Genomic DNA, 22395 nt, shown 5'->3' with positions numbered 1-22395 from the left:
AAGACAGGGCAGAGGGGGGAGGCTCCTGCTGTAGACAGGGCAGAGGGGGGAGGCTCCTGCTGCAGACAGGGCAGAGGGTGGAGGCTCCTGCTGCAGACAGGGCAGAGGGGGGAGGCTCCTGCTGCAGACAGGGTAGAGGGGAGAGGCTCCTGCTGAAGACAGGGCAGAGGGGGGAGGCTCCTGCTGCAGACAGGGCAGAGGGTGGAGGCTCCTGCTGAAGACAGGGCAGAGGGGGGAGGCTCCTGCTGAAGACAGGGCAGAGGGTGGAGGCTCCTGCTGCAGACATGGCAGAGGGTGGAGGCTCCTGCTGAAGACAGGGCAGAGGGGGGAGGCTCCTGCCGAAGACAGGGCAGAGGGGGGAGGCTCCTGCTGAAGACAGGGCAGAGGGTGGAGGCTCCTGCTGCAGAGAGGGCAGAGGGGGGAGGCTCCTGCTGCAGACAGGGTAGAGGGTGGAGGCTCCTGCTGAAGACAGGGCAGAGGGGGAGGCTCCTGCTGCATACAGGGCAGAGGGGGGAGGCTCCTGCTGAAGACAGGGCAGAGGGGGGAGGCTCCTGCTACAGACAGGGCAGAGGGTGGAGGCTCCTGCTGCAGACAGGGCAGAGGGTGGAGGCTCCTGCTGCAGACAAGGCAGAGGGTGGAGGCTCCTGCTATAGGCAGGGCAGAGGGTGGAGGCTCCTTCTGCAGACAGGGCAGAGGGTGGAGGCTCCTGCTACAGACAGGGTAGAGGGTGGAGGCTCCTTCTCCAGACAGGGCAGAGGGTGGAGGCTCCTGCTACAGACAGGGTAGAGGGTGGAGGCTCCTGCTACAGAGAGGGCAGAGGGGGGAGGCTCCTACTGCAGACAGAGCAGAAGGGGGAGGCTCCTGCTGCAGACAGGGTAGAGGGTGGAGGCTCCTGCTGTAGACAGGGCAGAGGGGGAGGCTCCTGCTACAGACAGGGCAGAGGTTGGAGGCTCCTGCTGAAAGCAGGGCAGGCGGGGGAGGCTCCTGCTACAGACAGGACAGAAGGTCGAGGCTCCTGCTACAGACAGGGCAGAGGATGGAGGCTTCTGCTGCAGACAGGGCAGAGGGGGTGGCTCCTGCTACAGACAGGGCAGAGGATGGAGGCTCCTGCTGCAGTCAGGATAGAGGGTGGAGGCTTATGATGCAGATAGGGTAGCGGGTGGAGGTTCCTGCTGCAGACAGGGCAGAGGGTAGAGGCTCCTGCTGCAGACAGGGCAGGGGGGAAGGCTACTGCTGCAGACAGGGCAGAGGGGGGAGGCTCCGGCTGCAGACAGGGTAGAGGAGGGAGGCTCCTGCTGCAGACAGGGCCGAGGGTGGAGGCTCCTGCTGCAGATAGGGTAGAGGGTGGTGGCTCCTGCTTCAGACAGGGCAGAGGGCAGAAGGCTCCTGCTGCAGACAGGGCAGAGAGGGGAAGCTCCTGCTGCAGACAGGGCAGAGGTGAGAGGCTCCTGCTGCAGAGAGGGCAGAGGGGGGAAGGCTCCTCCTGTAGACAGGGTAGAGGGGGGAGGCTCCTGCTGCAAACAGGGCCGAGGGTGGAGGCTCCTGCTGCAGATAGGGTAGAGGGTGGTGGCTCCTGCTTCAGACAGGGCAGAGGGGGGAAGCCTCCTGCTGCAGACAGGGCAGAGGTGGGAGGCTCCTGCTACAGAGAGGGCAGAGGGGGGGAGGCTCCTGCTGCAGACAGGGCAGAGGGGGGAGGCTCCTGCTGCAGACAGGGCAGAGGCAGGAGGCTCCTGCTGCAGACAGGGCAGAGGGGGAACTCTCCTGCTGCAGACAGGGCAGAGGTGGAGGCTCCTGCTGCAGACAGGGCAGAGGTGGGAGGCTCCTGCTGCAGACAGGGCAGAGGGGGGAGGCTCCTGCTGCAGATAGGGAAGAGGGGGAACTCACCTGCTGCAGACAGGGCAGAGGGGGAGTCTTCTGCTGCAGACAGGGCAGAGGTGGAAGGCTCCTGCTGCAGACAGGGTAGAGGGTGGAGGCTCCTGCTGCAGACAGGGTTGAGGGTGGAAGCTCCTGCTGCAGACAAGGCAGGGGAGGGAGGCTCCTGCTGCAGACAGGGCAGAGGGGGGAGGCTCCTGCTGCAGATAGAGAAGAGGGGGAACTCTCCTGCTGCAGACAGGGCAGAGGGGGAGTCTTCTGCTGCAGACAGGGCAGAGGTGGAAGGCTCCTGCTGCAGACAGGGTAGAGGGTGGAGGCTCCTGCTGCAGATAGAGAAGAGGGGGAACTCTCCTGCTGCAGACAGGGCAGAGGGGGTGGCTTCTGCTGCAGACAGGGCAGAGGTGGGAGGCTCCTGCTGCAGACAGGGCAGAGGGTGGAGGCTCCTGATGCAGACAGGGTAGAGGGTGGAGGCTCTTGCTGTAGACAAGGCAGGGGAGGGAAGCTTCTGCTGCAGACAGGGCAGAGGGGGCAGGCTCCTGCTGCAGACAGGGTAGAGGGGGGAGGCTCCTGCTGCAGACAAGGCCGAGGGTGGAGGCTCCTGCTGCAGATAGGGTAGAGGGTGGAGACTCCTGCTGCAGACAGGGCAGAGGGGAGAGGCTCCTGCTGCAGACAGGGTAGAGGGTAGAGGCCCCTGCTGAAGACAGGGCAGAGGGGGGAGGCTCCTGCTGCAGACAGGGCAGAGGGTGGAGGCTCCTGCTGAAGACAGGGCAGAGGGGGGAGGCTCCTGCTGAAGACAGGGCAGAGGGTGGAGGCTCCTGCTGAAGATAGGGCAGAGGGGGAGTCTCCTGCTGCAGACAGGGCAGAGGCTCCTGCTGCAGACAGGGTAGAGGGTGGAGGCTCCTGCAGAAGACAGGGCAGAGGGGGAGGCTCCTGCTGCAGACGTGGCAGAGGGGGGAGGCTCATGCTGAAGACAGGGCAGAGGGGGGAGGCTCCTGCTACTGACAGGGCAGAGGGTGGAGGCTCCTGCTGCAGACAGGGCAGAGGGTGGAGGCTACTGCTACAGACAGGGCAGAGGGTGGAGGCTTCTTTTGCGGACAGGGCAGAGGGTGGAGGCTCCTGCTACAGACAGGGTAGAGGGTGGAGACTCGTGCTCCAGACAGGGCAGAGGGTGGAGGCTCCTGCTGCTGATAGGGTAGAGGGTGGAGGCTCCTGCTGTAGACAGGGCAGACGGGGGAGGCTCCTGCTACAGACAGGGCAGAGGATGGAGGCTCCTGCTGCAGACAGGTTAGAGGGTGGAGGCTCCTGCTGCAGTCTGGATAGAGGGTGGAGGCTCCTGCTGCAGTCAGGATAGAGGGTGGAGGCTCCTGCTGCAGACAGGGTAGTGGTTGGAGGCTCCTGCTGCAGACAGGGCAGAGGGTGGAGGCTCCTGCTGCAGTCAGGCTAGAGGGTGGAGGCTCCTGCTGCAGACAGGGAAGAGGGGGGAGGCTCCTGCTGAAGACAGGGCAGAGGGGGGAGGCTCCTGCTGCAGACAGGGCAGAGGGTGGAGGCTCCTGCTGAAGACAGGGCAGAGGGGGGAGGCTCCTGCTGAAGACAGGGCAGAGGGTGGAGGCTCCTGCTGCAGACATGGCAGAGGGTGGAGGCTCCTGCTGAAGACAGGGCAGAGGGGGGAGGCTCCTGCCGAAGACAGGGCAGAGGGGGGAGGCTCCTGCTGAAGACAGGGCAGAGGGTGGAGGCTCCTGCTGCAGAGAGGGCAGAGGGGGGAGGCTCCTGCTGCAGACAGGGTAGAGGGTGGAGGCTCCTGCTGAAGACAGGGCAGAGGGGGAGGCTCCTGCTGCATACAGGGCAGAGGGAGGAGGCTCCTGCTGAAGACAGGGCAGAGGGGGGAGGCTCCTGCTACAGACAGGGCAGAGGGTGGAGGCTCCTGCTGCAGACAGGGCAGAGGGTGGAGGCTCCTGCTGCAGACAAGGCAGAGGGTGGAGGCTCCTGCTATAGGCAGGGCAGAGGGTGGAGGCTCCTTCTGCAGACAGGGCAGAGGGTGGAGGCTCCTGCTACAGACAGGGTAGAGGGTGGAGGCTCCTTCTCCAGACAGGGCAGAGGGTGGAGGCTCCTGCTACAGACAGGGTAGAGGGTGGAGGCTCCTGCTACAGAGAGGGCAGAGGGGGGAGGCTCCTACTGCAGACAGAGCAGAAGGGGGAGGCTCCTGCTGCAGACAGGGTAGAGGGTGGAGGCTCCTGCTGTAGACAGGGCAGAGGGGGAGGCTCCTGCTACAGACAGGGCAGAGGTTGGAGGCTCCTGCTGAAAGCAGGGCAGGCGGGGGAGGCTCCTGCTACAGACAGGACAGAAGGTCGAGGCTCCTGCTACAGACAGGGCAGAGGGTGGAGGCTTCTGCTGCAGACAGGGCAGAGGGGGTGGCTCCTGCTACAGACAGGGCAGAGGATGGAGGCTCCTGCTGCAGTCAGGATAGAGGGTGGAGGCTTATGATGCAGATAGGGTAGCGGGTGGAGGTTCCTGCTGCAGACAGGGCAGAGGGTAGAGGCTCCTGCTGCAGACAGGGCAGGGGGGAAGGCTACTGCTGCAGACAGGGAAGAGGGGGGAGGCTCCGGCTGCAGACAGGGTAGAGGAGGGAGGCTCCTGCTGCAGACAGGGCCGAGGGTGGAGGCTCCTGCTGCAGATAGGGTAGAGGGTGGTGGCTCCTGCTTCAGACAGGGCAGAGGGCAGAAGGCTCCTGCTGCAGACAGGGCAGAGAGGGGAAGCTCCTGCTGCAGACAGGGCAGAGGTGAGAGGCTCCTGCTGCAGAGAGGGCAGAGGGGGGAAGGCTCCTCCTGTAGACAGGGTAGAGGGGGGAGGCTCCTGCTGCAGACAGGGCCGAGGGTGGAGGCTCCTGCTGCAGATAGGGTAGAGGGTGGTGGCTCCTGCTTCAGACAGGGCAGAGTGGGGAAGCCTCCTGCTGCAGACAGGGCAGAGGTGGGAGGCTCCTGCTACAGAGAGGGCAGAGGGGGGGAGGCTCCTGCTGCAGACAGGGCAGAGGGGGGAGGCTCCTGCTGCAGACAGGGCAGAGGCAGGAGGCTCCTGCTGCAGACAGGGCAGAGGGGGAACTCTCCTGCTGCAGACAGGGCAGAGGTGGAGGCTCCTGCTGCAGACAGGGCAGAGGTGGGAGGCTCCTGCTGCAGACAGGGCAGAGGGGGGAGGCTCCTGCTGCAGATAGGGAAGAGGGGGAACTCACCTGCTGCAGACAGGGCAGAGGGGGAGTCTTCTGCTGCAGACAGGGCAGAGGTGGAAGGCTCCTGCTGCAGACAGGGTAGAGGGTGGAGGCTCCTGCTGCAGACAGGGTTGAGGGTGGAAGCTCCTGCTGCAGACAAGGCAGGGGAGGGAGGCTCCTGCTGCAGACAGGGCAGAGGGGGGAGGCTCCTGCTGCAGATAGAGAAGAGGGGGAACTCTCCTGCTGCAGACAGGGCAGAGGGGGTGGCTTCTGCTGCAGACAGGGCAGAGGTGGGAGGCTCCTGCTGCAGACAGGGCAGAGGGTGGAGGCTCCTGATGCAGACAGGGTAGAGGGTGGAGGCTCTTGCTGTAGACAAGGCAGGGGAGGGAGGCTTCTGCTGCAGACAGGGCAGAGGGGGCAGGCTCCTGCTGCAGACAGGGTAGAGGGGGGAGGCTCCTGCTGCAGACAAGGCCGAGGGTGGAGGCTCCTGCTGCAGATAGGGTAGAGGGTGGAGACTCCTGCTGCAAACAGGGCAGGGGCAGAGGCTCCTGCTGCAGACAGGGTAGAGGGTAGAGGCCCCTGCTGAAGACAGGGCAGAGGGGGGAGGCTCCTGCTGCAGACAGGGCAGAGGGTGGAGGCTCCTGCTGAAGACAGGGCAGAGGGGGGAGGCTCCTGCTGAAGACAGGCAGAGGGTGGAGGCTCCTGCTGAAGATAGGGCAGAGGGGGAGTCTCCTGCTGCAGACAGGGCAGAGGCTCCTGCTGCAGACAGGGTAGAGGGTGGAGGCTCCTGCAGAAGACAGGGCAGAGGGGGAGGCTCCTGCTGCAGACGTGGCAGAGGGGGGAGGCTCATGCTGAAGACAGGGCAGAGGGGGGAGGCTCCTGCTACTGACAGGGCAGAGGGTGGAGGCTCCTGCTGCAGACAGGGCAGAGGGTGAAGGCTACTGCTACAGACAGGGCAGAGGGTGGAGGCTTCTTTTGCGGACAGGGCAGAGGGTGGAGGCTCCTGCTACAGACGGGGTAGAGGGTGGAGACTCGTGCTCCAGACAGGGCAGAGGGTGGAGGCTCCTGCTGCTGATAGGGTAGAGGGTGGAGGCTCCTGCTGTAGACAGGGCAGACGGGGGAGGCTCCTGCTACAGACAGGGCAGAGGATGGAGGCTCCTGCTGCAGACAGGTTAGAGGGTGGAGGCTCCTGCTGCAGTCTGGATAGAGGGTGGAGGCTTCTGCTGCAGTCAGGATAGAGGGTGGAGGCTCCTGCTGCAGACAGGGTAGTGGTTGGAGGCTCCTGCTGCAGACAGGGCAGAGGGTGGAGGCTCCTGCTGCAGTCAGGCTAGAGGGTGGAGGCTCCTGCTGCAGACAGGGAAGAGGGGGGAGGCTCCTGCTGCAAACAGGGCAAAGGCGGGAGGCTCCTGCTGCAAACAGGGCAGAAGGAGAACTCTCCTGCTGCAGACAGGGCAGAGGGGGAGGCTCCTGCTGCAGACAGGGCAGAGGGGGGAGGCTCCTGCTGCAGATAGGGAAGAGGGGGAACTCTCCTGCTGCAGACAGGGCAGAGGGGGAGGCTTCTGCTGCAGACAGGGAAGAGGTGGGAGGCTCCTGCTGCAGACAGGGTAGAGGGTGGAGGCTCCTGCTGCAGACAGGGTAGAGTGTGGAGGTTCCTGTTGCAGACAAGGCAGGGGAGGGAGACTCCTGCTGCAGACAGGGCAGAGGGGGGAGGCTCCTGCTGCAGACAGGGTAGAGGGGGGAGGTTCCTTCTGCAGACAGGGCCGAGGGTGGAGGCTCCTGCTGCAGATAGGGTGGAGGGTGGAGGCTCCTGCTGCAGACAGGGCAAAGGGGGGGAGGCTCTTGCTGCAGACAGGGTAGAGGGTAGAGGCTCCTGCTGAAGACAGGGCAGAGGGGGGAGGCTCCTGCTGCAGACAGGGCAGAGGGTGGAGGCTACTGCTGAAGACCGGGCAGAGGGGGGAGGCTCCTGCTGAAGACAGGGCAGAGGGTGGAGGCTCCTGCTGAAGATAGGGCAGAGGGGGAGGCTCCTGCTGCAGACAGGGCAGAGTGGGGAGGCTCCTGCTGCAGACAGGGTAGAGGGTGGAGGCTCTTGCTGAAGACAGGGCAGAGGGGGAGGCTCCTGCTGCAGACAGGGCAGAGGGAGGAGGCTCCTGCTGCAGACAGGGCAGAGGGGGGAGGCTCCTGCTACAGACAGGGCAGAGGGTGGAGGCTCCTGCTGCAGACAGGGCAGAGGGTGGAGGCTCCTGCTGCAGACAGGGCAGAGGGTGGAGGCTCCTGCTGCATACAGGGTAGAGGGTGTCGGCTCCTGCTACCGACATGGCAGAGGGTGGAGGCTCCTGCTACAGACAGGTCAGAGGGCGGAGGCTCCTACTGCAGACAGGGCAGAGGGGGGGGGCTCCTGCTGCAGATAGGGTAGAGGGTGGAGGCTCCTGCTGTTTACAGGTTAGAGGGGGAGGCTCCTGCTACAGGCAGAGCAGAGGGTGGAGGCTCCTGCTGAAAACAGGGCAGACGGGGGAGGCTCCTGCTACAGACAGGGCAGAGGGTGGAGGCTCCTGCTACAGACAGGGCAGAGGGGTAGGCTCCTGCTACAGACAGGGCACAGGGTCGAGGCTCCTGCTGAAGACAGGGCAGACTGGGGAGGCTCCTGCTACAGACAGGGCAGAGGGTGGAGGCTCCTGCTGAAGACAGGGCAGACGGGAGAGGCTCCTGCTGCAGACAAGGCAGAGAGTGGAGGCTCCTGCTGCAGACAGGGCAGAGGTGGGAGGCTCCTTCTTCTGACAGGGCAGAGTGAGGAGGCGCCTGCTGAAGACAGGGCAAAGGGGGGAGGCTCCTGCTGTAGACAGGGCAGAGGGGGAACTCTCTTGCTGCAGACAGGGCAGAGGGGGCAGGCTCCTGCTGCAGACAGGGCAGAGGGGGAAGGCTCCTGCTGCAGACAGTGCAGAGGGGGGAGGCTCCTGCTGCAGACAGGGTAGAGGGGGGAGGCTCCTGCTGCAGACAGGGCCGAGGGTGGAGGCTCCTGCTGCAGACAGGGCCGAGGGTGGAGGCTCCTGCTGCAGACAGGGCCGAGGGTGGAGGCTCCTGCTGCAGACAGGGCCGAGGGTGGAGGCTCCTGCTGCAGATAGGGTAGAGGGTGGTGGCTCCTGCTTAAAACAGGGCAGAGGGGGGAAGGCTCCTGCTGCAGACAGGGCAGAGGGAGGGAGGCTCCTGCTGCAGGCAGGGCAGAGGTGGGAGACTCCTGCTACAGACAGGGCAGAAGGGGGAGGCTCCTGCTGCAGACATGGCAGAGGCGGGAGGCTCCTGCTGCAGACAGGGCAGAGGGGGAACTCTCCTGCTGCAGACAGGGCAGAGGGGGAGGCTCCTACTGCAGACAGGGCAGAGGTGGAACTCTCCTGCTGCAGACAGGGCAGAGGGGGAACTCTCCTGCTGCAGACAGGGCAGAGGGGGAGGCTTCTGCTGCAGACAGGGCAGAAGTGAGAGGCTCCTGCTGCAGACAGGGTAGAGGGTCGAGGCTCCTGCTGCAGACAGGGTAGAGGGTGGAAGCTCCTGCTGCAGACAAGGCAGGGAAGGGAGGCTCCTGCTGCAGACAGGGCAGAGGGGGGAGGCTCCTGCTGCCGACAGGGTAGAGGGGGGGAGGCTCCTGCTGCAGACAGGGCCGAGGGTGGAGGCTCCTGCTGCAGATAGGGTAGTGGGTGGAGGCTCCTGCTGCAGACAGGGTTGAGGGTGGAAGCTCCTGCTGCAGACAAGGCAGGGGAGGGAGGCTCCTGCTGCAGACAGGGCAGAGGGGGGAGGCTCCTGCTGCAGATAGGGAAGAGGGGGAACTCTCCTGCTGCAGACAGGGCAGTGGTGGTGGCTTCTGCTGCAGACAGGGCAGAGGTGGGAGGCTCCTGCTGCAGACAGGGCAGAGGGTGGAGGCTCCTGCTGCAGACAGGGTAGAGGGTGGAGGCTCTTGCTGTAGACAAGGCAGGGGAGGGAGGCTCCTTCTGCAGACAGGGCAGAGGGGGCAGACTCCTGCTGCAGACAGGGTAGAGGGGGGAGGCTCCTGCTGCAGACAAGGCCGAGGGTGGAGGCTCCTGCTGCAGATAGGATAGAGGGTGGATACTCCTGCTGCAGACAGGCCAGAGGGGGGAGGCTCCTGCTGCAGACAGGGTAGAGGCTCCTGCTGAAGACAGGGCAGAGGGGGGAGGCTCCTGCTGCAGACAGGGCAGAGGGTGGAGGCTCCCGCTGAAGACAGGGCAGAGGGGGAGGCTCCTGCTGAAGACAGGGCAAAGGGTGGAGGCTCCTGCTGAAGATAGGGCAGAGGGGGAGTCTCCTGCTGCAGACAGGGCAGAGGGTGGAGGCTCCTGCTGCAGACAGGGTAGAGGGTGGAGGCTCCTGCTGAAGACAGGGCAGAGGGGGAGGCTCCTGCTGCAGACGTGGCAGAGGGGGGAGGCTCATGCTGAAGACAGGGCAGAGGGGGGAGGCTCCTGCTACTGACAGGGCAGAGGGTGGAGGCTCCTGCTGCAGACAGGGCAGAGGGTGGAGGCTACTGCTACAGACAGGGCAGAGGGTGGAGGCTCCTTCTGTGGACAGGGCAGAGGGTGGAGGCTCCTGCTACAGACAGGGTAGAGGGTGGAGACTCCTGCTCCAGACAGGGCAAAGGGTGGAGGCTCCTGCTGCAGATAGGGTAGAGGGTGGAGGCTCCTGCTGTAGACAGGGCAGACGGGGGAGGCTCCTGCTACAGACAGGGCAGAGGATGGAGGCTCCTGCTGCAGACAGGTTAGAGGGTGGAGGCTCCTGCTGCAGTCTGGATAGAGGGTGGTGGCTCCTGCTGCAGTCAGGATAGAGGGTGGAGGCTCCTCCTGCAGACATGGTAGTGGGTGGAGGCTCCTGCTGCAGACAGGGCAGAGGGTGGAGGCTCCTGCTGCAGTCAGGCTAGAGGGTGGAGGCTCCTGCTGCAGACAGGGTAGTGGGTGGAGGCTCCTGCTGCAGACAGGGCAGAGGGTGGAGGCTCCTGCTGCAGACAGGGCCGAGGGTGGAGGCTCCTGCTGCAGACAGGGCAGAGGTGGGAAGCTCCTTCTGCAGAGAGGGCAGAGGGTGGAGGCTCCTGCTGCAGACAGGGAAGAGGGGGGAGGCTCCTGCTGCAGACAGGGCAGAGGCGGGAAGCTCCTGCTGCAGACTGGGCAGAAGGAGAACTCTCCTGCTGCAGACAGGGCAGAGGGGGAGGCTCCTGCTGCAGACAGGGCAGAGGGGGGAGGCTCCTGCTGCAGATAAGGAAGAGGGGGAACTCTCCTGCTGCAGACAGGGCAGAGGGGGATGCTTCTGCTGCAGACAGGGCAGAGGTGGGAGGCTCCTGATGCAGACAGGGTAGAGTGTGGAGGCTCCTCCTGCAGACAAGGCAGGGGAGGGAGACTCCTGCTGCAGACAGGGCAGAGGGGGGAGGCTCCTGCTGCAGACAGGGTAGAGGGGGGAGGTTCCTTCTGCAGACAGGGCCGAGGGTGGAGGCTCCTGCTGCAGATAGGGTGGAGGGTGGAGGTTCCTGCTGCAGACAGGGCAGAGGGGGGGAGGCTCTTGCTGCAGACAGGGTAGAGGGTAGAGGCTCCTGCTGAAGACAGGGCAGAGGGGGGAGGCTCCTGCTGCAGACAGGGCAGAGGGTGGAGGCTCCTGCTGAAGACCGGGCAGAGGGGGGAGGCTCCTGCTGAAGACAGGGCAGAGGGGGAGGCTCCTGCTGAAGATAGGGCAGAGGGGGAGGCTCCTGCTGCAGACAGGGCAGAGTGGGGAGGCTCCTGCTGCAGACAGGGTAGAGGGTGGAGGCTCTTGCTGAAGACAGGGCAGAGGGGGAGGCTCCTGCTGCAGACAGGGCAGAGGGTGGAGGCTCCTGCTATAGGCAGGGCAGAGGGTGGAGGCTCCTTCTGCAGACAGGGCAGAGGGTGGAGGCTCCTGCTACAGACAGGGTAGAGGGTGGAGGCTCCTTCTCCAGACAGGGCAGAGGGTGGAGGCTCCTGCTACAGACAGGGTAGAGGGTGGAGGCTCCTGCTACAGAGAGGGCAGAGGGGGGAGGCTCCTACTGCAGACAGAGCAGAAGGGGGAGGCTCCTGCTGCAGACAGGGTAGAGGGTGGAGGCTCCTGCTGTAGACAGGGCAGAGGGGGAGGCTCCTGCTACAGACAGGGCAGAGGTTGGAGGCTCCTGCTGAAAGCAGGGCAGGCGGGGGAGGCTCCTGCTACAGACAGGACAGAAGGTCGAGGCTCCTGCTACAGACAGGGCAGAGGGTGGAGGCTTCTGCTGCAGACAGGGCAGAGGGGGTGGCTCCTGCTACAGACAGGGCAGAGGATGGAGGCTCCTGCTGCAGTCAGGATAGAGGGTGGAGGCTTATGATGCAGATAGGGTAGCGGGTGGAGGTTCCTGCTGCAGACAGGGCAGAGGGTAGAGGCTCCTGCTGCAGACAGGGCAGGGGGGAAGGCTACTGCTGCAGACAGGGCAGAGGGGGGAGGCTCCGGCTGCAGACAGGGTAGAGGAGGGAGGCTCCTGCTGCAGACAGGGCCGAGGGTGGAGGCTCCTGCTGCAGATAGGGTAGAGGGTGGTGGCTCCTGCTTCAGACAGGGCAGAGGGCAGAAGGCTCCTGCTGCAGACAGGGCAGAGAGGGGAAGCTCCTGCTGCAGACAGGGCAGAGGTGAGAGGCTCCTGCTGCAGAGAGGGCAGAGGGGGGAAGGCTCCTCCTGTAGACAGGGTAGAGGGGGGAGGCTCCTGCTGCAGACAGGGCCGAGGGTGGAGGCTCCTGCTGCAGATAGGGTAGAGGGTGGTGGCTCCTGCTTCAGACAGGGCAGAGTGGGGAAGCCTCCTGCTGCAGACAGGGCAGAGGTGGGAGGCTCCTGCTACAGAGAGGGCAGAGGGGGGGAGGCTCCTGCTGCAGACAGGGCAGAGGGGGGAGGCTCCTGCTGCAGACAGGGCAGAGGCAGGAGGCTCCTGCTGCAGACAGGGCAGAGGGGGAACTCTCCTGCTGCAGACAGGGCAGAGGTGGAGGCTCCTGCTGCAGACAGGGCAGAGGTGGGAGGCTCCTGCTGCAGACAGGGCAGAGGGGGGAGGCTCCTGCTGCAGATAGGGAAGAGGGGGAACTCACCTGCTGCAGACAGGGCAGAGGGGGAGTCTTCTGCTGCAGACAGGGCAGAGGTGGAAGGCTCCTGCTGCAGACAGGGTAGAGGGTGGAGGCTCCTGCTGCAGACAGGGTTGAGGGTGGAAGCTCCTGCTGCAGACAAGGCAGGGGAGGGAGGCTCCTGCTGCAGACAGGGCAGAGGGGGGAGGCTCCTGCTGCAGATAGAGAAGAGGGGGAACTCTCCTGCTGCAGACAGGGCAGAGGGGGTGGCTTCTGCTGCAGACAGGGCAGAGGTGGGAGGCTCCTGCTGCAGACAGGGCAGAGGGTGGAGGCTCCTGATGCAGACAGGGTAGAGGGTGGAGGCTCTTGCTGTAGACAAGGCAGGGGAGGGAGGCTTCTGCTGCAGACAGGGCAGAGGGGGCAGGCTCCTGCTGCAGACAGGGTAGAGGGGGGAGGCTCCTGCTGCAGACAAGGCCGAGGGTGGAGGCTCCTGCTGCAGATAGGGTAGAGGGTGGAGACTCCTGCTGCAGACAGGGCAGAGGGGAGAGGCTCCTGCTGCAGACAGGGTAGAGGGTAGAGGCCCCTGCTGAAGACAGGGCAGAGGGGGGAGGCTCCTGCTGCAGACAGGGCAGAGGGGGGAGGCTCCTGCTGAAGACAGGGCAGAGGGTGGAGGCTCCTGCTGAAGATAGGGCAGAGGGGGAGTCTCCTGCTGCAGACAGGGCAGAGGCTCCTGCTGCAGACAGGGTAGAGGGTGGAGGCTCCTGCAGAAGACAGGGCAGAGGGGGAGGCTCCTGCTGCAGACGTGGCAGAGGGGGGAGGCTCATGCTGAAGACAGGGCAGAGGGGGGAGGCTCCTGCTACTGACAGGGCAGAGGGTGGAGGCTCCTGCTGCAGACAGGGCAGAGGGTGGAGGCTACTGCTACAGACAGGGCAGAGGGTGGAGGCTTCTTTTGCGGACAGGGCAGAGGGTGGAGGCTCCTGCTACAGACAGGGTAGAGGGTGGAGACTCGTGCTCCAGACAGGGCAGAGGGTGGAGGCTCCTGCTGCTGATAGGGTAGAGGGTGGAGGCTCCTGCTGTAGACAGGGCAGACGGGGGAGGCTCCTGCTACAGACAGGGCAGAGGATGGAGGCTCCTGCTGCAGACAGGTTAGAGGGTGGAGGCTCCTGCTGCAGTCTGGATAGAGGGTGGAGGCTCCTGCTGCAGTCAGGATAGAGGGTGGAGGCTCCTGCTGCAGACAGGGTAGTGGTTGGAGGCTCCTGCTGCAGACAGGGCAGAGGGTGGAGGCTCCTGCTGCAGTCAGGCTAGAGGGTGGAGGCTCCTGCTGCAGACAGGGAAGAGGGGGGAGGCTCCTGCTGCAAACAGGGCAAAGGCGGGAGGCTCCTGCTGCAAACAGGGCAGAAGGAGAACTCTCCTGCTGCAGACAGGGCAGAGGGGGAGGCTCCTGCTGCAGACAGGGCAGAGGGGGGAGGCTCCTGCTGCAGATAGGGAAGAGGGGGAACTCTCCTGCTGCAGACAGGGCAGAGGGGGAGGCTTCTGCTGCAGACAGGGAAGAGGTGGGAGGCTCCTGCTGCAGACAGGGTATAGGGTGGAGGCTCCTGCTGCAGACAGGGTAGAGTGTGGAGGTTCCTGCTGCAGACAAGGCAGGGGAGGGAGACTCCTGCTGCAGACAGGGCAGAGGGGGGAGGCTCCTGCTGCAGACAGGGTAGAGGGGGGAGGTTCCTTCTGCAGACAGGGCCGAGGGTGGAGGCTCCTGCTGCAGATAGGGTGGAGGGTGGAGGCTCCTGCTGCAGACAGGGCAAAGGGGGGGAGGCTCTTGCTGCAGACAGGGTAGAGGGTAGAGGCTCCTGCTGAAGACAGGGCAGAGGGGGGAGGCTCCTGCTGCAGACAGGGCAGAGGGTGGAGGCTACTGCTGAAGACCGGGCAGAGGGGGGAGGCTCCTGCTGAAGACAGGGCAGAGGGTGGAGGCTCCTGCTGAAGATAGGGCAGAGGGGGAGGCTCCTGCTGCAGACAGGGCAGAGTGGGGAGGCTCCTGCTGCAGACAGGGTAGAGGGTGGAGGCTCTTGCTGAAGACAGGGCAGAGGGGGAGGCTCCTGCTGCAGACAGGGCAGAGGGAGGAGGCTCCTGCTGCAGACAGGGCAGAGGGGGGAGGCTCCTGCTACAGACAGGGCAGAGGGTGGAGGCTCCTGCTGCAGACAGGGCAGAGGGTGGAGGCTCCTGCTGCAGACAGGGCAGAGGGTGGAGGCTCCTGCTGCATACAGGGTAGAGGGTGTCGGCTCCTGCTACCGACAGGGCAGAGGGTGGAGGCTCCTGCTACAGACAGGTCAGAGGGCGGAGGCTCCTACTGCAGACAGGGCAGAGGGGGGGGGGCTCCTGCTGCAGATAGGGTAGAGGGTGGAGGCTCCTGCTGTTTACAGGTTAGAGGGGGAGGCTCCTGCTACAGGCATAGCAGAGGGTGGAGGCTCCTGCTGAAAACAGGGCAGACGGGGGAGGCTCCTGCTACAGACAGGGCAGAGGGTGGAGGCTCCTGCTACAGACAGGGCAGAGGGGTAGGCTCCTGCTACAGACAGGGCACAGGGTCGAGGCTCCTGCTGAAGACAGGGCAGACTGGGGAGGCTCCTGCTACAGACAGGGCAGAGGGTGGAGGCTCCTGCTGAAGACAGGGCAGACGGGAGAGGCTCCTGCTGCAGACAAGGCAGAGAGTGGAGGCTCCTGCTGCAGACAGGGCAGAGGTGGGAGGCTCCTTCTTCTGACAGGGCAGAGTGAGGAGGCGCCTGCTGAAGACAGGGCAAAGGGGGGAGGCTCCTGCTGTAGACAGGGCAGAGGGGGAACTCTCTTGCTGCAGACAGGGCAGAGGGGGCAGGCTCCTGCTGCAGACAGGGCAGAGGGGGAAGGCTCCTGCTGCAGACAGTGCAGAGGGGGGAGGCTCCTGCTGCAGACAGGGTAGAGGGGGGAGGCTCCTGCTGCAGACAGGGCCGAGGGTGGAGGCTCCTGCTGCAGACAGGGCCGAGGGTGGAGGCTCCTGCTGCAGACAGGGCCGAGGGTGGAGGCTCCTGCTGCAGATAGGGTAGAGGGTGGTGGCTCCTGCTTCAAACAGGGCAGAGGGGGGAAGGCTCCTGCTGCAGACAGGGCAGAGGGAGGGAGGCTCCTGCTGCAGGCAGGGCAGAGGTGGGAGACTCCTGCTACAGACAGGGCAGAAGGGGGAGGCTCCTGCTGCAGACATGGCAGAGGCGGGAGGCTCCTGCTGCAGACAGGGCAGAGGGGGAACTCTCCTGCTGCAGACAGGGCAGAGGGGGAGGCTCCTGCTGCAGACAGGGCAGAGGTGGAACTCTCCTGCTGCAGACAGGGCAGAGGGGGAACTCTCCTGCTGCAGACAGGGCAGAGGGGGAGGCTTCTGCTGCAGACAGGGCAGAAGTGAGAGGCTCCTGCTGCAGACAGGGTAGAGGGTCGAGGCTCCTGCTGCAGACAGGGTAGAGGGTGGAAGCTCCTGCTGCAGACAAGGCAGGGAAGGGAGGCTCCTGCTGCAGACAGGGCAGAGGGGGGAGGCTCCTGCTGCCGACAGGGTAGAGGGGGGGAGGCTCCTGCTGCAGACAGGGCCGAGGGTGGAGGCTCCTGCTGCAGATAGGGTAGTGGGTGGAGGCTCCTGCTGCAGACAGGGTTGAGGGTGGAAGCTCCTGCTGCAGACAAGGCAGGGGAGGGAGGCTCCTGCTGCAGACAGGGCAGAGGGGGGAGGCTCCTGCTGCAGATAGGGAAGAGGGGGAACTCTCCTGCTGCAGACAGGGCAGTGGGGGTGGCTTCTGCTGCAGACAGGGCAGAGGTGGGAGGCTCCTGCTGCAGACAGGGCAGAGGGTGGAGGCTCCTGCTGCAGACAGGGTAGAGGGTGGAGGCTCTTGCTGTAGACAAGGCAGGGGAGGGAGGCTCCTTCTGCAGACAGGGCAGAGGGGGCAGACTCCTGCTGCAGACAGGGTAGAGGGGGGAGGCTCCTGCTGCAGACAAGGCCGAGGGTGGAGGCTCCTGCTGCAGATAGGGTAGAGGGTGGATACTCCTGCTGCAGACAGGCCAGAGGGGGGAGGCTCCTGCTGCAGACAGGGTAGAGGCTCCTGCTGAAGACAGGGCAGAGGGGGGAGGCTCCTGCTGCAGACAGGGCAGAGGGTGGAGGCTCCCGCTGAAGACAGGGCAGAGGGGGAGGCTCCTGCTGAAGACAGGGCAAAGGGTGGAGGCTCCTGCTGAAGATAGGGCAGAGGGGGAGTCTCCTGCTGCAGACAGGGCAGAGGGTGGAGGCTCCTGCTGCAGACAGGGTAGAGGGTGGAGGCTCCTGCTGAAGACAGGGCAGAGGGGGAGGCTCCTGCTGCAGACGTGGCAGAGGGGGGAGGCTCATGCTGAAGACAGGGCAGAGGGGGGAGGCTCCTGCTACTGACAGGGCAGAGGGTGGAGGCTCCTGCTGCAGACAGGGCAGAGGGTGGAGGCTACTGCTACAGACAGGGCAGAGGGTGGAGGCTCCTTCTGTGGACAGGGCAGAGGGTGGAGGCTCCTGCTACAGACAGGGTAGAGGGTGGAGACTCCTGCTCCAGACAGGGCAAAGAGTGGAGGCTCCTGCTGCAGATAGGGTAGAGGGTGGAGGCTCCTGCTGTAGACAGGGCAGACGGGGGAGGCTCCTGCTACAGACAGGGCAGAGGATGGAGGCTCCTGCTGCAGACAGGTTAGAGGGTGGAGGCTCCTGCTGCAGTCTGGATAGAGGGTGGTGGCTCCTGCTGCAGTCAGGATAGAGGGTGGAGGCTCCTCCTGCAGACATGGTAGTGGGTGGAGGCTCCTGCTGCAGACAGGGCAGAGGGTGGAGGCTCCTGCTGCAGTCAGGCTAGAGGGTGGAGGCTCCTGCTGCAGACAGGGTAGTGGGTGGAGGCTCCTGCTGCAGACAGGGCAGAGGGTGGAGGCTCCTGCTGCAGACAGGGCCGAGGGTGGAGGCTCCTGCTGCAGACAGGGCAGAGGTGGGAAGCTCCTGCTGCAGAGAGGGCAGAGGGTGGAGGCTCCTGCTGCAGACAGGGAAGAGGGGGGAGGCTCCTGCTGCAGACAGGGCAGAGGCGGGAAGCTCCTGCTGCAGACTGGGCAGAAGGAGAACTCTCCTGCTGCAGACAGGGCAGAGGGGGAGGCTCCTGCTGCAGACAGGGCAGAGGGGGGAGGCTCCTGCTGCAGATAAGGAAGAGGGGGAACTCTCCTGCTGCAGACAGGGCAGAGGGGGATGCTTCTGCTGCAGACAGGGCAGAGGTGGGAGGCTCCTGCTGCAGACAGGGTAGAGTGTGGAGGCTCCTCCTGCAGACAAGGCAGGGGAGGGAGACTCCTGCTGCAGACAGGGCAGAGGGGGGAGGCTCCTGCTGCAGACAGGGTAGAGGGGGGAGGTTCCTTCTGCAGACAGGGCCGAGGGTGGAGGCTCCTGCTGCAGATAGGGTGGAGGGTGGAGGTTCCTGCTGCAGACAGGGCAGAGGGGGGGAGGCTCTTGCTGCAGACAGGGTAGAGGGTAGAGGCTCCTGCTGAAGACAGGGCAGAGGGGGGAGGCTCCTGCTGCAGACAGGGCAGAGGGTGGAGGCTCCTGCTGAAGACCGGGCAGAGGGGGGAGGCTCCTGCTGAAGACAGGGCAGAGGGGGAGGCTCCTGCTGAAGATAGGGCAGAGGGGGAGGCTCCTGCTGCAGACAGGGCAGAGTGGGGAGGCTCCTGCTGCAGACAGGGTAGAGGGTGGAGGCTCTTGCTGAAGACAGGGCAGTGGGGGAGGCTCCTGCTGCAGACAGGGCAGAGGGAGGAGGCTCCTGCTGAAGACAGGGCAGAGGGGGGAGGCTCCTGCTACAGACAGGGCAGAGGGTGGAGGCTCCTGCTGCAGACAGGACAGAGGGTGGAGGCTCCTGCTGCAGACAGGGCAGAGGGTGGAGGCTCCTGCTGCATACAAGGCAGAGGGTGGCGGCTCCTACTGCAGACAGGGCAGAGGGGGGGAGGCTCCTGCTGCAGATAGGGTAGAGGGTGGAGGCTCCTGCTGTTTACAGGTCAGAGGGGGAGGCTCCTGCTACAGGCAGAGCAGAGGGTGGAGGCTCCTGCTGAAAACAGGGCAGACGGGAGAGGCTCCTGCTACAGACAGGGCAGAGGGTGGAGGCTCCTGCTACAGACAGGGCAGAGGGGTAGGCTCCTGCTACAGACAGTGCACAGGGTTGAGGCTCCTGCTGAAGACAGGGCAGACTGGGGAGGCTCCTGCTACAGACAGGGCAGAGGGTGGAGGCTCCTGCTGAAGACAGGGCAGACGGGAGAGGCTCCTGCTGCAGACAAGGCAGAGAGTGGAGGCTCCTGCTGCAGACAGGGCAGAGGTGGGAGGCTCCTGCTTCTGACAGGGCAGAGTGAGGAGGCTCCTTCTGAAGACAGGGCAGATGGGGGAGGCTCCTGCTGTAGACAGGGCTGAGGGGGAACTCTCTTGCTGCAGACAGGGCAGAGGGGGCAGGCTCCTGCTGCAGACAGGGCAGAGGTGGAAGGCTCCTGCTGCAGACAGTACAGAGGGGGGAGGCTCCTGCTGCAGACAGGGTAGAGGGGGGAGGCTCCTGCTGCAGACAGGGTCGAGGGTGGAGGCTCCTGCTGCAGACAGGGCCGAGGGTGGAGGCTCCTGCTGCAGATAGGGTAGAGGGTGGTGGCTCCTGCTTCAAACAGGGCAGAGGGGGGAAGGCTCCTGCTGCAGACAGGGCAGAGGGGGGGAGGCTCCTGCTGCAGGCAGGGCAGAGGTGGGAGACTCCTGCTACAGACAGGGCAGAAGGGGGAGGCTCCTGCTGCAGACATGGCAGAGGCGGGAGGCTCCTGCTGCAGACAGGGCAGAGGGGGAACTCTCCTGCTGCAGACAGGGCAGAGGGGGAGGCTCCTGCTGCAGACAGGGCAGAGCGGGAACTCTCCTGCTGCAGACAGGGCAGAGGGGGAACTCTCCTGCTGCAGACAGGGCAGAGGGGGAGGCTTCTGCTGCAGACAGGGTAGAGGTGAGAGGCTCCTGCTGCAGACAGGGTAGAGGGTCGAGGCTCCTGCTGCAGATAGGGTAGAGGGTGGAAGCTCCTGCTGCAGACAAGGCAGGGAAGGGAGGCTCCTGCTGCAGACAGGGCAGAGGGGGGAGGCTCCTGCTGCCGACAGGGTAGAGGGGGGGAGGCTCCTGCTGCAGACAGGGCCGAGGGTGGAGGCTCCTGCTGCAGATAGGGTAGTGGGTGGAGGCTCCTGCTGCAGACAGGGCAGAGGGGGAAGGCTCCTGCTGCAGACAGGGCAGAGGGGGGAGGCTCCTGCTACAGACTGGGTAGAGGGTGGAGGCTCCTGCTGTAGAAAGGGTAGAGGGAAGAGGCTTCTGCTGCAGACAGGGCAGAGGGGAGTTGCTCCTGCTGCAGACAGGGCAGAGGGTGGAGGCTCCTGCTGCAGACAGGGCAAAGGGGGGGAGGCTCCTGCTGCAGACAGGGCAGAGGGGAAAGGCTCCTGCTGCAGACAGGGCAGAGTGTAGAGGCTACTGCTCCAGACAGGGCAGAGGGCGGAGGCTCCTGCTGCAGACAGGGTAGAGGGTGGAGGCTCCTGTAGCATTCATGGCAGAGGGGGGAGTCTCCTGTTGCAGAGAGGGCAGAGGGGGCAGGCTCCTGCTGCAGACAGGGCAGAGGGGGGAGGCTCCTGCTGCAGACAGGGCAGAGGGGGGAGGCTCCTGCTGCAGACAGGGCAGTAGGGGGAGGCTCCTGCTGCAGACAGGGCAGAGGGGGAAGGCTCCTGCTGCAGACAGGGCAGAGGGGGGAGACTCCTGCTGCAGACAGGGCAGAGGTGGCAGGTTTCTGCTGCACACAGGGCAGAGGTGGCAGGCTCCTGCTGCAGACAGGACAGAGGGTGGAGGCTCCTGCTGAAGACAGGGCAGAGTGGGGAGGCTCCTACTGCAGACAGGGCATAGGGGGGAGGCTCCTGCTGCAAACAGGGCAGAGGGGGAAGGCTCCTGCTGCAGACAGGGCAGAGGGGGGAGACTCCTGCTGCAGACAGGGCAGAGGTTGCAGGTTTCTGCTGCACACAGGGCAGAGGTGGCAGGCTCCTGCTGCAGACAGGACAGAGGGTGGAGGCTCCTGCTGAAGACAGGGCAGAGTGGGGAGGCTCCTACTGCAGACAGGGCATAGTGGGGAGGCTCCTGCTGCAGACAGGGCAGAGGTGGCAGGCTCCTGCTGCAGACAGGGCAGAGGTGGCAGGCTCCTGCTCCAGACAGGGCAGAGGTGGGAGGCTCCTGCTGCAGACAGGGCAGAGGTGGGAGGCTCCTGCTGCAGACAGGGCAGGGGTGGGAGGCTCCTGCTGCAGACAGGGCTGAGGGTGGAGGCTACTGTTGCAGACCGGGCAGAAGGTGAAGGCTTCTGCTTCTGACAGGATAGAGGATTGAGGCTCCTGCTGCAGACAGGGCAGAGGTGGCAGGCTCCTGCTGCAGACAGGGCAGAGGTGGGAGGCTCCTGCTGCAGACAGGGCAGGGGGTAGATGCTCCTGCTGCAGACAGGGCAGAGGGGTAAGGCTCCTGCTGCAGACAGGGCCGAGAGTGAAAGCTCCTGCTGCAGACAGGGCAGAGGGGGGAGTCTCCTGTTACAGACAGGGCAGAGGGGGCAGGCTCCTGCTGCAGGCAGGGCAGAGGGTGGAGGCTACTGTTGCAGACCGGGCAGGAGGTGAAGGCTTCTGCTGCAGACAGGATAGAGGATTGAGGCTCCTGCTGCAGACAGGGCAGAGGTGGCAGGCTCCTGCTGCAGACAGGGCAGAGGGGGCAGGCTCCTGCTGCAGACAGGGCAGAGGGGGGAGTCTCCTGCTGCAGACAGGGCAGAGGGGGGAGGCTCCTGCTGCAGACAGGGCAGTGGGGGGAGGCTCCGCTGCAGACAGGGCAGAGGGGGAAGGTTCCTGCTGCAGACAGGGCAGAGGGGGGAGACTCCTGCTACAGACAGGGCAGAGGTGGCAGGCTTCTGCTGCACACAGGGCAGAGGTGCCAGGCTCCTGCTGCAGACGGGGCAGAGGTGGCAGGCTCCTGCTCCAGACAGGGCAGAGGTGGGAGGCTCCTGCTGCAGACAGGGCAGAGGTGGGAGGCTCCTGCTGCAGACAGGGCAGAGGTGGGAGGCTCCTGCTGCAGACAGGGCAGAGGTGGGAGGCTCCTGCTGCAGACAGGGCAGAGGTGGGAGGCTCCTGCTGCAGACAGGGCAGAGGGGGGAGACTCCTGCTGCAGACAGGGCAGAGGTGGCAGGCTTCTGCTGCACACAGGGCAGAGGTGCCAGGCTCCTGCTGCAGACAGGGCAGAGGTGGCAGGCTCCTGCTGCAGTCAGGGCAGAGGTGGGAGGCTCCTGCTGCAGACAGGGCAGAGGTGGGAGGCTCCTGCTGCAGACAGGGCAGAGGGTGGAGGCTACTGTTGCAGACAGGGCAGAGGGTGAAGGCTTCTGCTGCAGACAGGATAGAGGATTGAGGTTCCTGCTGCAGACAAAGCAGAGGGTGGAGGCTACTGTTGCAGACCGAGCAGAGGGTGGAGGCTCTTGCTTCACACAAGGCAGAGGGGGGAGGCTCCTTCTGCAGCCAGTTGTCTTGCTGCCAGACCCAGGAAAGTAATGAAAAGGAAGTAGGACATGGCTGAGCTCCTGAGACACAAGGAGAAGATTCCTTATATATTCATCAGTCATAATTGTGATATGAAACAGGATAGGATCAAAGAAAATGAGATTTGGGAGATATCGCCGGGATATTTTTAGATTTTATGATAATTTCCTGTGTTTAGTGTTCCTTTAAGGCTTTAATACAAAGTTCTGTTTCATGTACTATCGCTATTAAGGCAGCATTGTATTTATTATACTGGACCCAATACTACTACGTCCTTGGTGTGCACAGAAAGTTACCGGTGTTGTTTTTTGGTTTCCAGATGTGATAAGCAGTATCGCCATAGCTGGCCCCAGAGAGACCACCACCGGGCAGAACGTCAGCATGTCCCTGCACATCTTTGGAAGGTAAGTGTGAGTTTAAGGGGTTGTCAACCTTTGGGGACAGTTTTTTTTCTTATTTAAATGCATGTATTTTTGGCAACATTTTTATTTTTTTGCTTTTTCATTAAAATGTTGCACCCTTTCAGATCTATAGCTTCTATGTTGCGCTGTCTATTGCTGGCTGTAGAATGGGTTAACTCAGCATCTGACAGTGAACGCATTCTGATGTTCAATGGGAGAGTTTCTAACTCCTTTACCTGTGTTTTCTGAGCTCCTCTCAGCTGATTTATGACCACAGACCACA

The 22395-nt window shown here is 64.3% G+C and overlaps 1 protein-coding gene across 1 annotated transcript in view; it reads left to right on the top strand.

The window, feature by feature from the left end:
* TMEM130 (transmembrane protein 130) overlaps nucleotides 1–22395 on the top strand; it is a 78877-nt gene that overhangs the window by 14044 nt on the left and 42438 nt on the right. Inside the window, exon 5 of the mRNA XM_073648013.1 lies at nucleotides 22031–22115. Coding sequence (XP_073504114.1) covers nucleotides 22031–22115 — 85 coding nt within the window. The remainder of the gene's footprint in view (nucleotides 1–22030; nucleotides 22116–22395) is intronic.

Source organism: Phyllobates terribilis, unplaced genomic scaffold (assembly GCF_046119375.1).
Source record: "Phyllobates terribilis strain yellow unplaced genomic scaffold, ASM4611937v1 Scaffold_9__5_contigs__length_417890890, whole genome shotgun sequence".
In the NCBI taxonomy this organism is placed as follows: domain Eukaryota; kingdom Metazoa; phylum Chordata; class Amphibia; order Anura; family Dendrobatidae; genus Phyllobates; species Phyllobates terribilis.
Note: the sequence above shows the minus strand (reverse complement) of the source record. Positions and strands in the feature narration are given on the sequence as shown.